This window comes from Arachis hypogaea, chromosome 13 (genome assembly GCF_003086295.3).
Source record: "Arachis hypogaea cultivar Tifrunner chromosome 13, arahy.Tifrunner.gnm2.J5K5, whole genome shotgun sequence".
Lineage (NCBI taxonomy): Eukaryota > Viridiplantae > Streptophyta > Magnoliopsida > Fabales > Fabaceae > Arachis > Arachis hypogaea.
The window spans coordinates 28,458,867-28,482,021 of NC_092048.1; the positions used below are offsets into that span (position 1 = coordinate 28,458,867).

The following is a 23,155-nucleotide window of genomic DNA, read 5'->3' on the forward strand; positions in this document are numbered from 1 at the left end:
AGGGTGTTCCCAAGTCTTACGAAGAATGAAAATGCATCAAATACCAAGGAGACCTCAAGGATGACATCATGATTGTAGTGGCTCCTTTGGAGATAAGAAGGTTCTCCGAGCTAGTAAACAAGGCGAGGGTTGTAGAGGACTGTGCCAAGAAGATAGCTGTGGTGAGAGATAATCGTGATGGTACCAACTACTGTCGTCCTGGGGAATACTTTTCACCGAAAGGACAAAATAGAACAAATACCCGAGCAATAAGATAGGCCAAAAACGCTTCAAACTCACACCAAAATTTAACACGTACACCCTTTTCAATACCAAAAGAGAGGACATCTTCAAAGATATCCTACGTTTCGAATTGATCAAACCACCAAACAAAGCAGGGAGATACCAAGACCAAGGATATGTGGATAAATCTAAATATTGTACCTTTCATAAAAAAATATGGACACACTACAGACGATTGTGTTATAGCAAAAAACCTCCTTGAAAAGTTAGCTCGCCAAGGCTTGCTAGAGAAATACATTGACAGTCGAGGACAACAACGAAATGCATAAAACCTCGGCCAAAACTCCAAAACAACTGACAGTCACAGAGACAAAGGAAAAAAGGTAGACGACAACCCTAACCAACCTCACAAAATTATTAACTGTATTTCTGGTGGCTTCGCAGGTGGAGGATGTAGCAACTCGGCCAGAAAGAGGTCCTATAAGGCCATGATGTCAGTTACTGGCTATGAGCCGACTTCTACCACCAACGTAAATGTCCCAGACATCACATTCAGTTCTTTAGATTGTAAACGATAGACAAAAATCTAGACGACTCTGTAGTTGTCTCACTTTAAGTTGGCAAGCCATTGGAGACAAAAGTCCTTATGGACCCAGGCAGCAAGCAAATGTATTATTTTATTCTACATACCCAAAAAATGAAGCTAAGTGACAAAGCCCTATAGCTGTCTACTAGAGAACTGTTAGGTTTCTCAAGAGAGCGCGTTCTAATCCGAGGTTATAAATGATTACATACAACACTAGGCAATTACCCTAATTATAAAACTCTAGATATTCAATATTTGGTTGTGGACTGCAAAAGCCTGTACAATATCATTGTGGTCAAAACCTCTTTAAATACTTTTGATGCTATTATTTCCACTTTATATTTGTGTGTTAAGTTTTCTTCACAAGATAATAGAATCGTCACCATTCATGCTGACCAGAAGGAGGCCAGACAATTGATGCGTGAGCATCTTTCCTATATTTTCCTAGTAAATTTGCATTCAAATTGTTAAGTTTAATCAAGAATTAATTATATTTTAGTAACTATGGATGCTACTTTGAGTCGTGTGCAATTCTGTTTATTTCAGGTAGCATTTGGATGGATTTGATGGAGTTTCTGTAGAAAAAGAGAAGAAAGCGAATGATGCTGTCAACCCTAACATCTCTGCACTCTAACCTGAATAACTCAAGCTAGAGAAGTCCAATTGATGTGATTTTAGTGGCGTTGTAAAGCTAACTTCCAAAGCTTTCCAACGATATATAATAGTTCATACTTCTTCTCCAGCAACTCAGCAAGGGTGGCACCTAACTTGGAATTCTCCAAATTAGGCGCCAAGATAAACAAAATCCATCAAATTGCAAGTTGTTTGAGTGGCGCCTAACTTGGCAAATCCCAAGTTAGGCACCAGGACAAAGAAAAGCCTCAAAATAGTTCGGCCAAGGTGGCGCCTAACTTGAGGTTTCTCAAGTTAGGCGCCAGATGCAATGATCACACACTAACTGGTTCGGCCAGCATGAAGTTAGGCACCACTCTCAACCAAGTTAGGCGCCAACATCAACCACAACAATCAAGGCAATTCGACCACCTCCAAGTTAGGCGCCAACAATAAGAAGCAAAATGGTCCCCCTTTCATCCATCAAGGCTTGCACGAAGATCTCTAGTGATTTTTTATTAAACATTATTTTATTTAAAAATAGGAAAACATATTATTTAGTTTTAGAAAATATATTTTACATTAATTAGGATTAGATATAAAAGAGAAAAGAATAAGCCCTTCGGGCTCTCTTCTCTCTTACCTCATTCCACACTTTACAGTTTTTCTGAATCCTAGTTCTCTCTCTGAACCATGAGCAACTAAACATCCACTGTTAAGGTTAGGAGCTCTGTCTATTGTATGGATTGATACTATTACTTTTCTATTTTAATTCATGTATTGATTTCTATTTCAAAAATTAGTTTTGTTCTTTATCTTATGAATCTGGGTGGAACGGAAGTATGACCCTTGTTCTAATTGAGTTCTTGTATAATTTGGAAAAGCTCTTTACTTGAACAACAGCTTGAAAATAATTTCTCCTAAACTACTAATTATCTGGACTTAATAGGATACGTGACATATAATCCTCTTATATTTGGGTAATTAGGGTTTCTGTGGCATATAAACTAGAATTGAACTTCACCCTCTAATTGGAATTAAGTGACCAAGGAATTGGCAGTTGAAGGTTAGAGGAGAATAAAAAAGTCTAAGGAATTAAGGTTTAGTCACGTATAGTTTGCCATGAATCGAATCTTGCATGATTAAAATAGGTACTAAGAAAAGTCAATCTGGAAGATAGATATCTCTGAAACCTTAACTGTTTTCTCCATATATACTTCACCTCAATTTACTGCTTGTTTTTTGATTCTTTAAATTACTGTTTGATGCAATTGAACTCTCAACACTCTTTTCTGTTTGTCTAACTAAGTAAATCACTTAACCATTGTTGCTTAGTCTATCAATTCTCGTGGGATCGACTCTCATTCACTTGAGGTACTACTTGGAACGACCCGGTGCACTTGCCGATTAGTTTATGGGTTATAAATTCCGCACCAACAATGCTATAACAAGAGCCTTAAGGCAAATTCTTTAAGGCAAGTTGACCAGCAGTACATACAAGTAGTTTATAACTCGGAAAGTCTACCTACCTTAGCAGATTTGGACCCTCGGACAAACCTACAAGGCCGATCTATGCCTACAGACACCTTAATAAAAATAAAATTGACAGACAACGAAGACAAGCTTACCTATATCAGAGATGCATTGCAAAGACCAGAGAAGGAACAACTTATCACACTACTACAACAAAATATCGACTTATTCACCTAGACCCCAGCAGACATGCTAGGCATTAACCCAAACGTCATCTGCCACAAACTTGCTATCAACCCAGCAATCCGACCTATAGCCCAGAAGAAACGCCACCTTGACATAGACAAAAGGGAAGCATCGTTAGAAGAGACCTATAAACTACTCAATGATGGATTCATAAAGAAAATCAAATTCACAAGCTGGTTAGCAAAATGTGGCCATGGTCAAAAAATACAACGATAAGTGGAGGATGTGTGTAGATTACACCGACCTCAACAAAGCATGTCCAAAAGATGCATATCCTCTACCTTGTATTGACAAATTAGTTGACAGCTCATTTGGTTTTCAAAATTTAAGTTTTATGGGTACTTATTCCGGCTATAACCAAATATTTACGTATTCGGCTGACCAAGATAAGACCGCCTTTATTATTAACCATGGTAACTTTTATTATAAGGTTATGCCATTCAGGTTCAAAAATGCAGGTCCAACCTACCAAAGGCTAATGGATAAAATTTTTTGCTAACCAAATTGGATGAAATATAGGGGTATATATAGACGATATGTTAGCAAAAATCACATCCGGAAGCAAGCATACAAACATTCTACAAGGAATATTCTAATAATTGAAACTATACAACATGAAGTTGAACTCAGAAAAACGTGCTTTCGGAGTACATGGCAACAAATTTTTAGGTTTCAAGTTAACTTGCCGAGGTATAGAAGCTAATCTAGAAAAATGCCAAGACATACTGTAAATCCAGAGCCCTAAATCCATCAAAATAGTCCAACAACTCACTAGCTGTTTATCAGCACTACCATGTTTCCTACCTCAGATAATTTTTACCTTTGGGGTATTTTTACCTACAAACATTACAAACAAACACCATCAAACAAAGCCAACAAATTTATTTCAAAACAAATATTCTAGTCTATAAAAGTTACCTAAATATTCAATAATGCCATCTTTATCAGATTTCCATTCAAGTAATTCTGAAATAACCAATAACCTACTTGTTGAGATATTATTTACCAAGACCTCAATAACTATCCCATTCACATACTGCATCCTTTCCATATCCAAAATTTGTCTCCGGGCAGGATGTCAATACAACGGAAACTTCTCCTTCAAATACTCATCCACATAGAATGCAAACTCATTTTCACATGACTTTACCTTAACATACATCGACCTAAAACCTTTAAACGACAACTTATACAAGCTAAGTATAGCTCGATTCAGTGCACTAGCCAAATTCAATCAACACCCTCTCTTCACACCCGTAGCTTGAAATAAAGCAAAAAACACTTCCAACAAAGGTTTTACCTCCAGATATTCCATCAAATTTTGAAACCCCTCACAAATGTCCAAGAATTAAAATGCGCTTGTGACGGTGCACGTTTTAACTGCATCAATACACCATGCTCAAACTCTGAAAATGAAAATCTAACATCAAATTTTGACAAACACACATCTATATATAAAGAAAAATTCAAATCTATCACCCCTATAGTATACACGGTCAGTAGTAGCGTAAGATAAGAACTCAATTTTCACAGCTTCACTTTCCCAAATCCAACAAGAAGAATCACCTAATTGGGATACACTGCATTCATCATAAAAAATAGATGCCCATCCCTTGACAGATTTCGCAATCCATGAAAACGGGTTATTCGGGTCCCAAACAAATTATTTCTTAATAATCTTATCCCCTTCCTCACTCGTATTTTTTTTCTTTTTGACTTTCCTTTTATTTTCTAATCCCTCTTCCCTTTCACTACCTCTTTTTCTTTCCCTATTTTTTTAAAAAATTAGTAACAATAGAATAGAAATACACTAACCTTTCTTACAAATCTTCAAAGACTCTTAAGCACTTCAATAGATAACAAAAATATGAAGAATAGACCATAACTCCACACTTTTACACTACGATTACAAAATCAAACCTATTCACTTATCAAATCAAGGATCCCAAAAGAAACTTTCTATATCCCACTCAATTAGAGCTATCAATCGTGGCATTCAACCATATAACTGGTCATTACAACATTGGCACCTGTATAAGTTTATCCAGGAGCATTCATTACACACGTCTTTTCAATTATTTCACTCACTCTTATTGTTAGTTCCAAGGTTTTAAATTATTTATTTTAAAACTTTATATATTCTTTTTAAACTTTTGAGTTTAAACTCACTACATAACTCAGCCCAATAGATGAAAAATAAAATTCTCATTTTTTACCCCAACTTATTTTTTGTCCAACCACTATTGCTAAAAATAATTTTTTATAAACCTACCTTTCTATTTTTTCAATCCAACAAGTTGAGCCTGGGGGTTGGTACTATTCAGATTCTGAGTTATAGGTCGGAAGCTCAACTTGTCTAATTGAAAAATTTCACAGGTCAAGTTTGAGGGATGTGATCCGGCCGTTAGATATAATTCGACTCAATTATACCTATAAACTGGAATCTGAACAAAACTAAATAAACATATGTCAATTTAAAAAGAGTGAATCTTTTCTTCTAACGTACTTATCCGTATAAGGTCAAATATCACTTAGGAGCAATTACCACAAAATATGGCCAATATTCTCAATGGTTATGCAAATACGAATAACAGCCTATAGCACAACCACCTGAAATAAGAAAATCTAAACAAAAAAAAGTACGCTATTCACTCTGAATTACATTATACTTATTTCATTTTTTTACCTAAACGTTGGAGTGTCTTTGCAAGTGCTCATCACTATCGTTTTTGAAAGTCTAACGTATATCTTGTCCAACCCAAATAGAAATATTTAATTCTGGATCGGATGAGTTATACCTCAGACACCATGAGTATTAATTTGTTCATATTCAATTCATGCATTTTAGTAACATTTACGCATATAAATTCTAATTTGTGTTTGTCCAGGTAATAAATTACGTTAACCCGTCCTTTTTCCTAAGCTTAAGTCGAGATCCCAAAAAATAAAAAAAACAACACCAACCATACGTCTCGTAAAGAAAAAAAATCTATTATACCGTACTCTAACTGAAACGAATGTTAGTGTCTCTCGTCGCCAAAAAAAAAAGATAGAAAAAAGAGAAAACTCTAATAATAATTTCAGACTTAATCCACGAAATAAAATTATATATCCTCTTCTAAAAATAATACAGCAAAATTATCGATGTTACATATATTTTTATATACTTACAATCAATAATACAAATAAATATAATTGACACAACTTTTTCAGCTTTGATTTTTCTTTCATCAATTTTCTTTTTAACTTTGAAAATGGTAAAATAAACTGTGAATAGCTTCTTTTGGCGAAACAAAATGCAAAGCATTTTAGGTTAAAGCCGAGATGAAAAAAATAATAAATTCTTTAATGAGTAATAACATGGATAGAATAATAAACAACAAAAATTTGATCTCAAAAATCAAAGTTTAATTAATTTCACGGTCTAATCATGTCCTCAATTGTCAAATTGTGAACCATGTTCCTGTTTCATCGTCTCTTACTCTTCAAAGTTTCTTTTTAATTTATAGTTAGATTCTTGAATAGGTTAAAAATTGGCAAAAATTTTAAACTTTTTTATACTTAAAATGAAAATTACATTCGTAATACTCAACCAAAATAACATGATCCGGCTGAATTTATCGTCATGATGAGTTTAAATTATATTACGATTTTATATTTTATATCTTATCTCTTATTTTACAAAATTCAAAATATCCCACATATTTTGGGAGCAAAATTATCGAGATGATATCTTATTAAAATTGGCAACTATTAGAAGCCTAACCCATCATCCGAGCTTATCACAACTAACACTAGATGAACCCAGTATCACATTAACAAATGTTTTTAGTATCTCACGGGACGAAGATTCGCGTAAACCATTTATACAATATCTACAAACAGGAATAATACCCGAGAATATCCATGGCAAAAGAAAACTCGAGGCAATCAAAATTCTTCACAATGATAGGAGCCGAGTTATACAAGCAAGAATTTCAAGACCCTTACTAAAGTGCCTAAACAACGACGACGCTAACCTCGCCATGGATGAAGTCCATAAAGGGGTATGCGGCACACATATAGGGAGCAGAAATCTAGCATCTAAAATACTAAGAGTAGGATATTATTAACCTACATGACAAAGAGATTGCATACACAAAGTCAAGTACTACGACCACTGCCAGCGTCATGCCCTGATCATTCATAACCCGATCAAACAATTACGTACATCAGAGGTGAGCTAGCCTTTTAGTAAGTGAGAGCTCGATATCCTCGGACCTTTTCCCCAAGCACCAAGTCAGGTTAAATTTTTAATTGTTGCTATGGACTTCTTCACAAAATAGATAGAGGTTATACCTTTGGCCAAAATCAATTTTAAAAAAAATGATATCTTTTGCTTGGAAGATTATCATATGCAGATTTGGTATACTTCACTCTATTATAACTAATAACGGCAGACAATTCATAGACAAAAAATTCACAAATTTTTAATAAAATTTTAGAATCATTCATCAATTTTCATCTGTAGAACACTCTCAAACTAATGGCCTAGCCGAGACTGTCAACAAGGTTATATTGCAGGTACTTTAAAAGAAATTGGACGACTCTAAGGGACAATGGGCCAAGCTCATTCCAGAAATTCTATGGGGCTATAATACAACAGAACAATCATCAACCAAAGAGGACCCCTTTTAAGCTAGTATATGGTTGTGTTGTCATGATACTAATTGAAGCATCACTTCAATCTAGCCGAACACACAATGTAACCAATGATGCATATGCCGAGCTAAGAGCAATAAATATATAATGAAAACAAAACAAACAAAAACCAATAGAAACACAAAAGCCTATACAAATTTCTATTTACTTGTAAATATTGAGCAATACAGACATCACTAACATCATGGACAAGCTTTACATCGGTGGAACACTGTCCATACTCATCTGGCACCAACATGAAGGAAAAATGCCCACTTCACATAGAAGTAAGTTCCTTGTTCTCCTTATACCTGTGAAGTACTCTCTGATTATCAATAAACTTCTCCACCTCTCGTAGATCAAGCTCCTTCTCAATAAATTTAGTTTCAATCAAATCTACTAAATCCTCCTTCTCGGCGTTCGCCCTTTTTCTTTTATACCAAATCCTCTTCCGAGGAAACGCGTAATTCACCTCATCTCCTCCTTCATCTTTCACTTCATTCGTCGACCCCTCCTTATCAACATTCTTCGCCTTAAAGAAAGTACGCAAGCTACTAGAAGTCACCTGTCACCTTTGGGGCCTTTTCACTTACAAATATTACAAACGAACACCATCAAACAAAGCCAACGAGTTTGTTCCGAAACAAATATTCTAGTCTATAAAAGTTACCTAAATATCAATAATGCAATTTTTATCAGATTTCCATTCAAGTAATTCTGAAATAACCAATAACCTAATTGTTTTGAGATATTATTTACCAGAACTCAATAACCATCCCATTCACATACTGCATCCTTTCCATACCCAAAATTGTCTCGGGGGCTGGATGTCAATGTAATGGAAACTTCTCCTTCAAATACTCATTCGCATAGAACAGAAACTCATTTTCACATGACTTTACCTTAATATATATCGACTTAAAACCTTTAAACGACGACTTATACAAGCTAAATATAACTCGATTCAGTGCACTAGCCAAATTTAACCAACACCCTCTCTTCACACCCGTAGTCTGAAATAAGGCAAAAAAATACTTCCAACGAAGGTTCTACCTCCAGATATTCTATCAATATTTCGAAACCCCTCACAAATGTCCAAGAATTAAAATGCACTTGTGAGGGTGCACATTTTAACTACATCAATACACTATGATCAAATTCTGAAAATGAAAACTTAGCATCAAGTTTGACAAATACACATCTATATATAAAGAAAAATTCGAATCTATCACCCTTATAGTATACACGGTCAGTAGTAGTACATGATAAGAACTCAATTTTCACAGCTTCACTTTTCCTAAACCAACAAGAAGAATAACCTGATTGGGATACACTACATTCATCATAAAAAATAGATACCCATCCCTTGACAGATTTCACAACCCATGAAAACGGATCATTTGGGTCCCAAACAAATTTTTCCTTAATAATCTTATCCCATTCTTCACTCGTATCTTTTTTCTTTTTCCCTTTCCCTTTGCTTTTTGACTTTTCTTTTATTTTCTATTCCCCCTTCCCTTTCACTACCTCTTTTTCTTCCCCTATTTTTTAAAAACTAGTAACAATAGAATAGAAGTACACTAACATTTTTTACTCATCTTTAAAGATTCTTGAACACTTCAATAGATAGCAAAAACACGAAAAACAGACCGTAACTCCACACTTTTACACCATGATTACAAAATCAAACCTATTCACTTATCAAATCAACGAACCCAAAAGAAACTTTCTATATCCCACTCAATCAGAGCCGTCAATCGTGACAATCAACTATATAACTGGTCATTACAGCATTGGTAATTGTCTAAGTTTATCCAGGAGTATTCATTACACATGTCTTTTCAATTATTTCACTCACTCTTATTGTCAGTTCCAAGGTTTTAAATTATTTATTTTAAAACTTTGCATATTCTTTTTAAACTTTTGTGTTTAAACTTACCACGTAACTCAGCCCAATAAATGGAAAATAAAATTCTCACGTTTCACCCCAACCTATTTTTTGGCCAACCACTATTGTTAAAAATAATTTTTTGTAAACCTACTTTTCTATTTTTTCAATCCAACAAGTTGAGATTGGGGGCTGCTACTATCAGATTCTGAGTTATAGGTCAGAAGCTCAACTTATCTAATTGAAAAATTTTACAGGTCAAGTTTGAGGGCTGTGATCCGTTAGATATAATTCGGCCCAATTTTACCTATAAATCAGAATCTGAACAAAACTAAGAAAACATGTGCCAAGTTAAAAATAGTGAATCTTTTCTTCTAACGGACTTATCCGTATAGGGTCAAATACCACTTAGGAGCAGTTACCACAGAATCTGGCCAATATTCTAGTTATGCAAATACGAATAACTGCGTATAGCACAACCACTTTAAATAAGAAAACCTAAACAAAAAAAAAAAGTATGCTATTCACTCTGTATTGCATTATACTTATCTCATTTTTTTTTACTTAAATATTGGAGTGTCTTTGCAAGTGCTCATCACTATTATTTTTGAAAGTCTGTCGTATATCTCGTCCAGTCCAAACAGAAATATTTAATTCTGGATCGGATGAGTTATACCTCAGACACCATGAGTATTAATTTGTTCATATTCAATTCATGTGTTTTAGTAACATTTACGCATGTAAATTCTAATTTGTGTTTGTCCATGTAATAAATTACGTTAAGCTGTCAATTTCCCTAAGCTTAAGTCGAGATCCCAAAAAAGGAAAAAAAACACCGACTATACGTCTCGTAAAAAAAATCTACTATACCGTACTCTAACTGAAACGAATGTTAGTGTCTCTTGTCACAAAAAAAAAAAGAAAAGAAAAAGAAAATTCTAATTACATTTTCAGATTTAATCCACGAAACAAAATTATATATCCCCCTCTAAAAATAATGCAGCAAAATTATCGATGTTACATATATTTTTATATACTTAAAATCAATAATACAAATAAACATGATTGACATAACTTTTCCAGCTTTGATTTTTCTTTCATCAATTTTTTTTTCGCTTTAAAAATGGTGAAACAAACTGTGAATAGCTTCTTTTGGCAAAACAAAATACAAAGCATTTTAGGTTAAAGCCGAGATAAAAAAGATAATAAATTCTTTAATGAATAATAACATGGATAAAATAATAAACAACAAAAATCCGATCTCAAAAATCGAAATTTAATTAATTCCACGGTCTAATCATGCCCTCAATTGTCAAGTTGTGAATTATATTCCTATTTCGTCGTCTCTTACATACTCTTCAAGTTTCTTTTTAATTTATAGTTAGATTCTTGGATAGGTTAAAAAATTGGCAAAAAATTTAAACTTTTGTATATTTCAAATAAAAATTACATTTGTAATACACAACCAAAATAACATGAACCGTCTAAATTTTATTTATCGTCGTGATGAGTTTAAATTATATTACGATTTTATATTTTAAATTTTAAATTTTTTAACTTATTTTTTTTATTTTATATAAAAAATAGAAATTCTTTTACTTTGATTTTTTTACTTGTAAGGGATGAGTATCTTAAAATTTTGTTTTGAATTGTTGTTTGTAAAATAGAATATAGATGTGATATCTAAGAATAGCAGAAAAGGTGATCAAAACAAATGATTGCTACAAATTATCTGATAAGATCATAATTTATTTTTTACACGGGAAAAAAATTCTTTCATTAAAAAGAGAACTCAAAAATTATATTTCATAATATGATAATATTAATCTTACATATTTAATAGAATTTTATTATATAGTATTAAGTGGATGACAAACTTACTAATAAGCAATTCACTAAGTATTTATTGTTCCATTACATTTATTGCTCTGCTATATTAAAAATAGAAAAATATTAAGAATTATTAAAATTTATTATTTTTTGTTATTATTTAGTTATTAACTTAATTTTTTTAATTTAATTTTTTTAATATAATAATTTAATAAAATATTTTATTTTATACTTTTAAATGTTGATGATTAATTAATAACAAAAAATAATAAATTTTGAAATCTAATATTCTTCTTCAAAATAATCACTAAACATTTAAAATTCTATTAGAAAAACTAAATAAAACTTTTATCTAATCCCTAAGCATTAAAGCCCCGTTAAATATGAAAAAATAATCAAAGATTCACTAATAGTTAGAATCCATGAAGCACAGACACTTTCCTAAGGTATTGTGTCTGTGTGTCGGACACATTTCGGACACGACACTCACCGACATTCATCCGATACGCGTGTCTGCTGTGTCTAACCGTGTCTTAATAAAAAAATAAAAAATTTTTCTTCGGACACGCCTGGACACACATAAATACCATCACGTGTCCGCGTGTTCAATTTTATTCTTAACATATATTCTTAAAATAAATTTAGATATAGTATATATTATTATTTATTAAAAAAATATTTTAAATACTTGATATAATTAAAATAAGACATTAAAAATAATTAAAAATTTTAATTTATATTTTAATATCAATAAAATATCAAAATATCATTACAATTTATCTAAAAAATACTTTATATTTTATATATATGCGTCTCCCCGTATCATGTAAAATTTTAAAATTCGCGTGTCGGCGTGTACCGTGTCGTGTCGTGTCCCGTGTCCGTGTCAGTGTCAGTGTCCGTACATCATAGGTTAGAATGACTTATAACTCTTAGAAGTTAAAAATTATCATGAAAATAGATAATCAAAAGTCTTAATTATTTTCATTTTTGACCAGTTATTCTATCCCTCTTATGTTCATATATTATATTTCCCTTCTTGAATAATTCGTCCTCAAATCACATGCGTCCTAAATTAATTTTTGATATGTGATATTTTATGCTCTTGAATATCAAATAATATCAAGAGCTTGTGGCTTTGATACCAATTAATGAGTATCGCAACGAACAAAACGGTATTTTTTTTTAGATCTTTTTTATTGTGAGAAGGTTATACTTAGATGACACACTCAAGAATAACGAGATGAGTGATAAATTTTGGTATTGACACAAATTGTTTTGATCAGATTAAGATAATTCTCCCAAATTTTTAATATAATTGCCACAAAATTTTTTGATAAGATCAAAATAATCGTTACAAGTTATTTTGATAAGATTCGCATTTGTTCTCTAAATGCGAACAAAAGATATAAAGCTCTCCCATTAAAAAAACTCAAAAGTTGCATTTCATAATATGAAAATAACTAAACGCTTAAGATTCTCTTAGAAAAACTAAACATTTAAATTCACATAAAAACTAATTAAAGACTCATAAATTTAAAATTCTTAAATACTAAAGACTAATATAAAAAAAAAAAACAAAAACTTAATTATTTTGGTTTGACTAATTATTTCTGCCTCTCTTATTTCATATCAATAAGTGATAATAAAATTAGCTAAAAATTTCACATTTTTTTATTATAACAAATTTCAAAGTCTTCTATACTTAAAATAAACACCAAATTCGATATTTATTCATTTTTATAGAAGATAAAGTAATTTCTGTCTCTCAACCTTTTTTATTTTGAGACAATACAATTTTATATTAAAAAATCTGTTAAATAATAACAAATTAGATTTATGGAAATTTTGTTTGTAATTTGTGAGGTTTTAAACCCTCATAAACTATAAATAAGTTTATTTTTAAAAAAATTTTTTAAAGTAGAGAATAACCATTGCTAAAAATGATGTTGCAAGAAAGAAAAGTAATTGCAATATAAATACATTTTAAAGGAAAAAAATTAAAATCAAATAAGAAATGGAATAAGAGAATATTAATGTTAATGATATTGTTATAAGTGATGATGACAGTAGACAAGATAACGAAAATAATAAAGTATGCTTACACAAAAAAAATAATAAAGGTAGAAGTGATAATGATAAAGATAAAAAAGATAGTAATAATAGTGATTATAATTGGTTATATTGTTAAAAAATTTTTTTTGTAAAGATTTAAAACTCTCACAAAATACAAATAAATTCCTTTCCACAAAAATAATTACTGTTTATATATTATTATTTAACAGAATTTTTAACAAAATAACATATTGTCTCCAAATAAAAAGATTAAGAATCAAATTGTTCTATTTTTTAGACAAAAATCGTCTTATCTTTCGTAAATAAATAAAGACAAAAATGGTTCTTTTTCGCTTTAGAAATGGTAAAGCAAACTGTGAATAGCTTCTTTTGGCAAAACAAAATGCGAAGTATTTTAGGCTAAAGTTGAGATGAAAAAGATAATAAATTCTTTAATGAGTAATAACATGGATAGAATAATAAACAGCAAAAGAAAAATATTTAGTAGCCAAAGAAAATTAGCCAACAACAGTCATAATTTACCTTATTTAGCATATTTTGACTTTTTTTTTGTCATCCTAATATTACTGTAACAAAAATTCGATCTCAAAAATTGAAGTTAATTAATTTCACGGTCTAATCATCCCGTTAATTGTCAAATTGTGAACCATATTCCTATCTTGTCGTCTCTTACTCTTCAAAGTTTCTTTTTAATTGTGAATCTATCAAGGATCGAATTCTTGACCTTTCGGATCTAGAGCTCTAATACCATGTTATGAAACTTCTCATTCCAAAAGCTTAAGCTGATAGGAAACGGTAACACTAATGGTTATATCTCTAATATTGAATCGGACATCCCTAAACTTCCATTGTACACATTGTACAGATATTTCATTGGCTCTCTATACTTCCTCTTTTTTATATACTTCAAATGAGAATTACATTCGTAATACTCAACCAAAATAACATGAACCGCCTGAATTTTATTTATCGTCGTGACAAGTTTAAATTATATTACAATTTTATATTTTAAATTTTTAACTTTTTAACTTGTTTTGATTTTTATATAAAAAAATATAATTCTTTTACTTTGATTTTTTTTACTTGTAAGTGATGAGTATCTTAGGCAGACCAAATTTTGTTTTGAATTATTGTTTGTAAAAAAGATATAGACGTGATATCTAAGAATAGAAAAAAAAAAGTGAGCAATAAGTTTAGTTTTGATTGCATACAAAATTTTTTGGTAAGATCGAAATAAATAATCGCTATAAATTATCTGATTAGATTATAATTTATTCTCTACACGAGAACAAAAGAAAACTCTTCCATTGAGAAGAAAACTCAAAAATTATATTTCATAATATGATAATCATAATCTTACATATTTCATAGAGTTTCATATATAATGTTAAGTAGATGACAAGCTTACTAATAAGCAATTCACTAAGTTTTTATTGTTCCATTACGTTTATTATTCTACTATATTGAAAATAGAAAAATATTAAAAAATTATCAAAATTTATTAATTTTTGTCATTATTTAGTTATCAACTCAATTTTTTTAGTTTAATTTTTTTAATTTAATAATTTAATAAAATATTTTATTTTACACTTTTAAATATATTGATGACTAATTAATAACAAAAAATAATAAATTCTAATGACCATCTAGTATTCTTCTTGAAAATAATCACTAAACATTTAAAATTATATTGAAAAAACTAAATAGAACTTTTATCTAATCCACTAAACATTAAAGTCCCACTAAATATTGAAAATATAATCGAAGACCCACTAATAGTTAGAATGACTTAGAAACTCTTAAACGTTAATTAAAGATTATCATAAAAATAGATAACCAAAATTCTTAATTATTCTTATTTGACCAGTTATTTCTACCCCTTTTATGCTCATATATATTTCCCTTTTTGAATATAATTCGTCCTCAAATCACATGCGATTTAGATTAGTTTTTTATGTGTATATTTTATGCTCTTGAATACCAAATAATATCAAGAGCTTGTGGTTTTAAACTTTTAATACCAACTAATGAGTATCACAACAAACGAAACGGTATTTTTTTTTTTTTTAGATTTTTTTTATTATGAGAAGGATATAACTAGATGCCACACTCAAGAATAATGAGATGAGTGATAAATTTTGGTATTGACACATAAATTATTTTGATAAGATCAGGATAATCCTCCCAAATTTTTAACATGACTGTCACAAAATTCTTTGATAAAATTAAAATAATTGTTACAAGTTACTTTGATAAGATTTGCATTTATTCTCTACATGAGAACAAAAGAAAACTTTTCCATTAAAAAAAAATTCAAAAATTGCATTTCATAATATAAAAATAGCTAAACACTTAAGATTCTCTTAAAAAAACTAAACATTTAGATTCACATAAAAATTAATTAAAGACTTAAATTTAAAATTCTTAAATACTAAAGATTAATATAAAAAAAATCAAAAATTTAATTATTTTTATTTGACTAATTATTTCTGCCTCTCTTATTTCATATTAATAAGTAATAATAAAATTAGTAAAAAATTTCACGTCTTTTTATCGTTATAACAAATTTCAGTCTTTTATATTTAAAAGAGTAAACACCGAATTCGAACTTATTTATTTTTACGAAAGATAAAATAAATTTCGTCTAAAAAAAGAGGAACACTTAGATCTTCAATCTTTTTATTTTGGGATGATATAATTTTTATATTAAAAAATCTGTTAAATAATAACAAAAATTAGTTTTGTAAAAATTTTATTTATAATTTATGAAAAATTTTGAATTTCTACAAATTATTAATAATTTTATTTTTAAATTTTTTTTCACATGTGATAGTTAAGTGGAAAAGACCATTGCTGAAAATGATGTCGTAAGAAAGAAAAATAATTGTAGTATAAATACCTTTTAAAAAAAAATAGCATCAAACAAGAAACGGAATAAGGGAACATTAATATTAATAATATTAATATAAGTAATAATGACGATAGACGAGATAATAACGATGATAAAATATAGTTACACAATAAACATAGTAGAGATAAAAGTGATAATAATAAAGATGAAAAAGATAATAATAGAAGTGATCATAGTTGATTATATTGTAAAAAAAATTTGTAAAAATTTAAAGTCCTCACAAAATGCAAATATATTCCCTCCCACAAGAGTAATTACAATTATTATTTAACAAAATATTTAATAAAAAAATCATATTATTCCAAAATAAAAAGATTAAAAATCAAATTATTTTATTTTTTTAAACAAAGATCTTCTTATTCTTCGTAAAAATAAATAAAGCCCGAATTAGATGTTTATTCTATTTAAAAGGAAATTGAGTCGCAAAAATTTTCTATCCAACTCCCCAATATAAATACTAACTAGAACCGCAACGTTTGGCATTCATTTGTATTAATAATCTCACATTCTTTCACACATCACATACACGTATGTATATAGCACTGAAGGGTGAATCATGATCAAGACAAACAACATCATAACCTTTAGTTAACTACTATTTCTTAACATGGATATAGGCCATCATAGATTATACATCAACCATGGCAGATGATCAATTTCGAGCAAGTGCAAATTGGTGGGATTCATCAAGAAACGTTGTGAGGTTTGAAAGCCGGGAATCGCAATCTGGACCTTGGCATGGCGTTGGTGATGATGAAATGAAGCTACCAATAAGATCTTCCACCATGGAAAATTCCATGTCTTCTTCTTCTTCTGCAGGCGCCTCATCAGGTAGGTCCTCTGTGGTGTTCCATGAGAGGCTTCAACAACAACAAAACTTGGATTCCCCAAATTTGAGCAACGACCCCAACTTGCATATGATGATGGGTTTGGGGCTTTCTTCTCACTCATCCATGGATTGGAATCAAGCATCTTTCATGTAAGTGGATACCATGGAGTCGTCTGTGTCAAGACTGTCAACACAAAGACGTTAAGTGTGCATTCACAAGCTAAGATCAGCCTCGAAAGATGAAAAATGCTATGTGCATGCCAAAAATCAATCATTAAGTATTTGTCTATATATTTTATATTTTATTCATCTAAGATATTTAACAAAAGATATCATAAAGGAATGACCAAAAAGAGTAAAAATAGACTCTGCTTAAAGTTATTCACTACTCTCTCACTTCTCCTTTTAAGATTCCAAATTGTTACTTTCATGTTTCTAGTATTTGATTCTGATTTTGCAGGAGAGCAGAAAAGACATCCGAGATGTTGCAGCAAGAAACAGGAATGGGATTGTCAAATAGAGGTTTCTCGTTGGATCAAACACAGTTCAGTCCTCAATACAGTTCCTGTTCCGGAGACAGCAACATCACAAGCCAACAACTATTATCCTCTAATTTTCAGATGGATTCTTCTTCTTCAGCGCCTTTATATTGTAACACTTCAATGCTACAAGGACTATTAGGACCTGAAAGCAATAATCAAGCACACCAAGGACCTATCAGTAATTTTCCATACTCAACGTGTTTGAACAGCAACAATAATAACAACCAATTGCATTTCACTAATAACGCCCCCTTCTGGAACGCTTCGGAGCCTGCGCCGGTTTCCATTAAAGATGCTCGATCCATCTTCTTCCCTTCATTGCACCAACCATTTTCGGCGCCAAGCTTCGATCAACAATCAAAGGTATGTTGCATAGAGGAGGGACTGGATTTTGTCAAATTAATCATTTTAATTGAGATGTATTACTTTTAATAAAAGTATATTCGTAACAAAATTTTCTTATATTAAAATGGCATGATTAGTTCTAGAGTGACATTATTCTCTTCCTTTATGCAATCTTTTGTTGATTGAACATATATTATATTATATATTCTTAAATTATATTTGATGTTCGTTATATGAATTTTTGTGCTACATACTATTTTATTTTGAGAAAGTATAGGGAGCCAATGACTTAAGCGTACAATGTGTACAATGAAGGTTTAGAAAGTATTAGAGATATGATTATTAGTGTTACATTGTGTTTTTTGGATGAGGGGTTTTAGGACATGGTATTAGAATTCCAGATTCGGAAGAACAAGAGTTCAAACTTTGGTGAACTCAAAATTAGTTTTTTATAACATGAGATGTTTATTATCCTTGGTATCTGGATGGTTATTCTGGATAGTATAGGTGATATTCATTTTGTTTATTCTGGATAGTATAGGTGATGTTCATTTTGTTCATAAACCAAAGATTTAGCCCATTGTACACATTGTAAGCTTAGGCCATTGGCTTCCTAACACTACTCTTTTATTTTTTATTACTTTTTAATTTTTTTATAAGCTTAAGTCTTAAACTTATAATATGTATCATTTCAATCATTTTCACAATAATTAAAGAATTCAAAATCAAAATCTAATTATAAAATTGTTCTTGTTAACTTCACTTACTAATAATAACAAACTTACTCAGAAAATATTTCATTTAATTAATTTTTTTATTGTGTGTTTAACATTGATATATATAAATAGTAAAAATAAAATACGCTTAATAAGTGGCTATACCAATAGTCCAATACTTAAACCAAAACATTCCCCGAATTAATTAGGGTGAAAGAAGCATCGAAGACTTGAAGTGCATTGAGATTTGGGTTATGTAATTAAAAAAAATTAAAAGAAATAAAAATTCGGTTTAAAATAATTTAAAGTTATTTTATTTTGTAACTTTTTAATTATCACTGAAATAATTGAATAACAAGTATGTAATGATGGATATCATATATATAAAATTATGAATATTATTGTCTCTTTTAACGTTATTGTATAATTAATTTTATGAGTTAGAAGAATATGGTTGTTTTGCAGAATATATCTGAAGTAAGGGACTCAGGAGGTAGCATGTTGAAGAAAAGTGAGAATGAGCAATCATCAAAAAGGCCTAGAAACGAAACACCTCCATCACCTTTGCCAGCTTTTAAGGTACAATAAATGTAACTAACCTTTTAAACAAGAAGAGGCAATGCAAGCTTTACACTTTAATTGTATATCTTTCATTATTCCTTTTGATTTTTATGTACTTTTAGTTTTATATATATCTTTGTTTTTTTCTTTTTAGTCCATAAATTAAATATGGATATGATATGGGAGGCTCTTCCAAATAAATGTTGATATATAGGTGAGAAAAGAGAAGATGGGAGACAGAATCACTGCCCTACAGCAATTGGTTTCGCCTTTCGGAAAGGTGAGTTTTTATTCCGATATATAGACAGGGATCTATCTAGTTTCTTCCTTTAATTAATAAAAACAAAAAGGGAATGATGATAACACTCTATGTGTGATTACGGGAATATTGTGTTGTGCTGTGTTTATTGATTTTTGTTAACAAATTAAACTATTTATATCTTCCTTTTCTTTGGTGCATAATGTAATAAAACATAAACTTAATTTTGATATATTCACGGCATAAAATCATCTAGACTTTATCACATTAAATAATTATTTTTAATAATTATGAATAATCATCTAAATGAATGGACATGATTGAATTATTGCATAAAATGATATAGATTTTTGGTCTATCAAAATTAAATTTAAAATATTTGTTATTTGAATTTTATATTTTTAAATTATTTTCTAATTAATATATTTTGATTTTTAAATAAATACATGTTAAATACTTCCTATATTTTCAAGTTATTGAATATTTTGAACAGTTTTCTTATTAATTAGAAGGATAATTAGAAAACATTTGAGAAAGAATATTATTATTAATTTATTTTAATTTAATTACTGTTATTATCTTTTAATTTTATAATAAGTGTGCTATGTTGTGTCAGACTGATACGGCATCGGTGCTCTCTGAGGCCACTGAATACATCAAATTCCTCCATGAGCAAGTGACTGTAAGTTCATCTTATTTTCTCATTATTAATTAATATTTTCTAAATTCATGAGCCTAATAATATATACTAATAAAAGTTCATCTTATTTATTTTCTCTTTTTTAAATATGCAGGTTTTAAGCACCCCATATATGAAGAGTGGAGCTCAAACACAGCATCACCAGGTAGTGTACGTACGTACGCAATACGTATTTTGATTTCAAGAATGCGATATCTACATAATAATATTACTTGTATTTTGTGCTTTAATTTTATATTGTATTGAATTTTGAGAGACCATTTTAAATGAGAAATATGCACTTTCAATATGCACTTATATTGTATTGAATACCAAATTATTCATTGAAAAAATATTTCTCAAGCACGTATTAAATTATCATTATTGTATGTGGTGCATAATGAAGCTGTAATTCACGGCATGCACTCATCTTTTTCTATTAATGCAGAATTCTGGTAAATCAAAGGAAGCTGATGGACCAAAACAGGATCTAAGAAGCCGAGGGCTGTGTCTGGTGCCAATTTCAAGTACATTTCCAGTGACTCATGAACCCACAGTTGATTTTTGGACGCCAACATTTGGAGGAACTTATAGATAATATTAATATTAGGATGAAATACGATTTTGGTTACTAAAGTATAAGTCAAAAATTTTTTTGTTTCCAACCTTTTTTTACATACAAAATCGTCCCTAATTTTATAATTCAAAATTGTTGGACAACTTTAGATTCTAATGTTTCACTAAGTTAAGAATATATAGATGGAAGGTTACGTTTTTACAGAAAAAAAAAATTTGAAGATTTCAATGATATTGAATTTTATTTTCTCTATGAAAATATTTGTACTTTTGAAATTTTAATAAGCGTTCTTCGAATATTTATTAGTAAAATTTTTAATTCTAATAACAAAGACACAGAATTTTGTTGGTCTCACATTTATTTTTTAGTCAAACCCTCTTATAATAAGTTGTCCAACCATTTTAAATTTAAAATAACATTACTTTAATATTAACTAGTGGAATATTGAGTCACAGCAACTAGGACAAATCTTTATCAAAACATGGCCAAGTTGGGTTGAAAAAAAATGAAAAGGAAAGGAAGAAGGAACAAAGAAAACATAAAAGAAAGAATGGGAGAAAGTTGGGAAGTGGGAAAGTCCGTTGAAAGAGAAAGAAAAAGAAAATGGTCCTTAAAAAGTGTGGGGATAAGGCTAATAGTGAGGTTCTGGTACAATTTTGGGACCATATTCAAGAGCATTACTAATATAAGCTTTCGTAATAATTGATGAATTATGCTCAAAAGGGTGGGGGTTAATTAGGATTCAGAGAGTTTGCTGATTATAGAGTTTTGTTTGTCTAAACTTTTGAGGAAATTATTGAAAATTGATGTTAGTAATAGGAAGAAAAATTGAACTTTGTTTCTCTTCAAAGAAAAAGAAAAAGGAAAAAAAAAATCTTGTTATGCTGTGAATAGAGCTGGCACTACCGTTAATTAGTTCAAGGAAAAGAAATGTACTAATTTGGAGGAATAATAATTGAGAATATAGAATACGGGAGTGAGTGAGCTAGTAGGGGATATGTTGGTTGATTGGAAATTTCACTTTTCATTTGTTTATATTTCTTTGAAATATCTAAGTGGAAGTGAGAAAGTGGCCCAGATCATTCTCACCCTCCATTCTCTACTCTCTATCTCTTTTTATTTATATTGTTTGGAGGAAAATTTCGTAGTCCGTGTATATCTTGTGAAATATATGCAAATTTCTTATTTCTATATGAATATGATCTAGATTTTGTTTTTTATGGTTTGACATCTTTTTTAAAAAAATATTCTTTATCTAATTGTCATTTTAGTCCTAATCTAAAAGCTGGATCATATATAATATTATTCTCAATTAAGAATCGATATTGGTACCAGTTTCAAGTGCTAGGGAACAATGAAAATTTTGAATAATATGAACAATTATCAATCAAATAAAAATACACTATGTCCTAATTTAATGCTACTAATTAAATTTACTCTTTTAACCCTATTAATTCACATTATTCAAAAATCTTATTGGTTACTTATACTTTTCCTTAAAGTATAGGTCAAAATTTTTTTTGCATATAAAATTATTCCTAAAATTCAGCTTTTAAAATCGTTTTTCGGACTAAAATATCTTTCTCCAACAACTCTTCTTCACCAAAATACTTAGTTTCGTTTCTTCTTTTTCTTTTTCTTCATCACAGCATCAGCAACAATGACAATGAAATCAGAAACATAAATAATAATGTAATAAATAAAAGAAATAGAAGCAGAAAAATCAACAATAATTAACAAATCAACAAATATCAAAGAATCAAATACAGAAGAATCAACAATGTAATAAACTCTATATTTTAAATATCAAAGAATCAAGAAAATAAACAAAAAATAGAATCAGAACCCTACAGAACGAGCATGCGAGGAGCAGCGGCCAGTAGTGCAAAGCAGCGGCGAGCAGCCAGCGAGCAAGGAGGAGGAGCAGAAACGGCGACGCGGCATGCGACGTTCGTTCTCCCTCGCTAGCATCGTCACCACCTTCCTCTTCCCCCTTCTTCCCTTCTCCTTTCTTCTTCTTCCCTTCCCTCCTTCTCCTACTTCTCCGTGGTTCTCTTTTTCTCTCTCAATTTCAAACACTCTCTTTCTCTTATTTTTTTTCTTTTTTTATAATTTTTTGTTAG

The 23,155-nt window shown here is 30.1% G+C and overlaps 1 protein-coding gene across 3 annotated transcripts; it reads left to right on the forward strand.

The window, feature by feature from the left end:
• Positions 1–16,959: 16,959 nt before the first annotated feature.
• Positions 16,960–22,223, forward strand: LOC112737848 (transcription factor bHLH123). Of its 3 annotated transcripts, none has more exons than XM_025787983.3 (7): positions 16,960–17,503; positions 17,814–18,258; positions 19,422–19,535; positions 19,732–19,797; positions 20,393–20,458; positions 20,571–20,621; positions 20,904–22,223. In XM_025787983.3, exons 1-7 carry the CDS (start codon positions 17,166–17,168, stop codon positions 21,051–21,053), a joined length of 1,230 nt encoding a protein of 409 aa, XP_025643768.1. In that variant the 5' UTR covers positions 16,960–17,165; the 3' UTR covers positions 21,054–22,223. The 3 variants fall into 3 exon arrangements, with proteins under 3 accessions (XP_025643768.1, XP_025643766.1, XP_072067647.1); XM_025787981.3 differs by having other exon boundaries at positions 16,983–17,503; positions 19,401–19,535; XM_072211546.1 differs by having other exon boundaries at positions 16,983–17,503; positions 19,404–19,535.
• Positions 22,224–23,155: the final 932 nt, after the last annotated feature.